We start from the raw sequence: 1029 nt of genomic DNA, 5'->3' as shown, positions 1-1029 counted from the left end.
AAACAATGACAAAACGGTAAAAGGTTTTCACTCAATTAAGCTTAATCCGCAGGCAAAGATGGTAATTTAACAGATTCTCAGACAACATTTGTGTTATTTTGGCAATTTTAACTCTCCGGGTGTGATTAAGGAAGCAGTTGCTAATTTTATGTCAAGAATTCTGGATGAATTAAGAATTAAGAAACAACCTTAAATTTGTCATTAACTTCATATTTGGTTATAGTTCTGAATGGTTTTGATATAATTTTAAAAAAGGAAAATCATCCATCATAGATGTTCTTAATGAAATAAAAATGAATGAAGTAGTTTTACTATGTATAAACCATACCATTAAAAGATAACCTAATCCATGTGTAGTGTTAATTACATATAGTAATTTGATTTGAAAAAACAAACCAAAAATGAGTTTTATAAATAGAAAGTTGTTTATGACTTTTCAAAGAAGCTAAAAGTAAAAGATGAAGACCTTAATATAAATAAATAAGTATATATAAATAGAGAGATTAAAAAATTAAAGTTATGAACTATAAATATGCTTATTTTTAAAGTACTAAATTGAAGTAGCCTCTGGATTTTCTAAAAAACACAGAATTTGCTATTAATTTAACATACAAACTTTTTTCTTCTCTTAGGTCATGCTCTTAAACCTCAGGTTTCCTCTATTTTTACATCATTTTTGGATGGATTAAAAAAGTTTTATATCACAAAGGTACGAATTTTTACAAAATGCTGAAATTTTAAATGCTTGGGAAATTAATTTTGTTTCTGTCTTCCCCCCCCACATGTACCTATTCTAAGGATGTTTTCTTATTTTCCTGCATGGATTTCATAATTAGTATTTTTCATGTTAGACCAGATATTTTATCAAGTAAATTAACCATGCAGCCAATTTTTTAGAAATTTTAATAGTTTTAGTTTTTTGATGTTTCTGAAAATACTGTGTTGAACTGTTTCATGCCTATAACATTTTTCTATAGTTTGAGTTTTTCCCTCTATCATAGATATGTAGAAGTAACTTAAGAATATGGG

General features: G+C 26.7%; 1 protein-coding gene across 1 annotated transcript in view; it reads left to right on the top strand.

The window, feature by feature from the left end:
- Nucleotides 1-1029, top strand: part of AGPS (alkylglycerone phosphate synthase) — a 119114-nt gene that overhangs the window by 76649 nt on the left and 41436 nt on the right. Inside the window, exon 13 of the mRNA XM_012806180.2 lies at nt 633-709. Coding sequence (XP_012661634.1) covers nt 633-709 — 77 coding nt within the window. The remainder of the gene's footprint in view (nt 1-632; nt 710-1029) is intronic.

Source organism: Otolemur garnettii, unplaced genomic scaffold (assembly GCF_000181295.1).
Source record: "Otolemur garnettii isolate 467f Iridium unplaced genomic scaffold, OtoGar3 scaffold00048, whole genome shotgun sequence".
Lineage (NCBI taxonomy): Eukaryota > Metazoa > Chordata > Mammalia > Primates > Galagidae > Otolemur > Otolemur garnettii.
The sequence above is the reverse complement of the archived record's forward strand: the minus strand, read 5'-3'. Positions and strand labels throughout refer to the sequence as shown.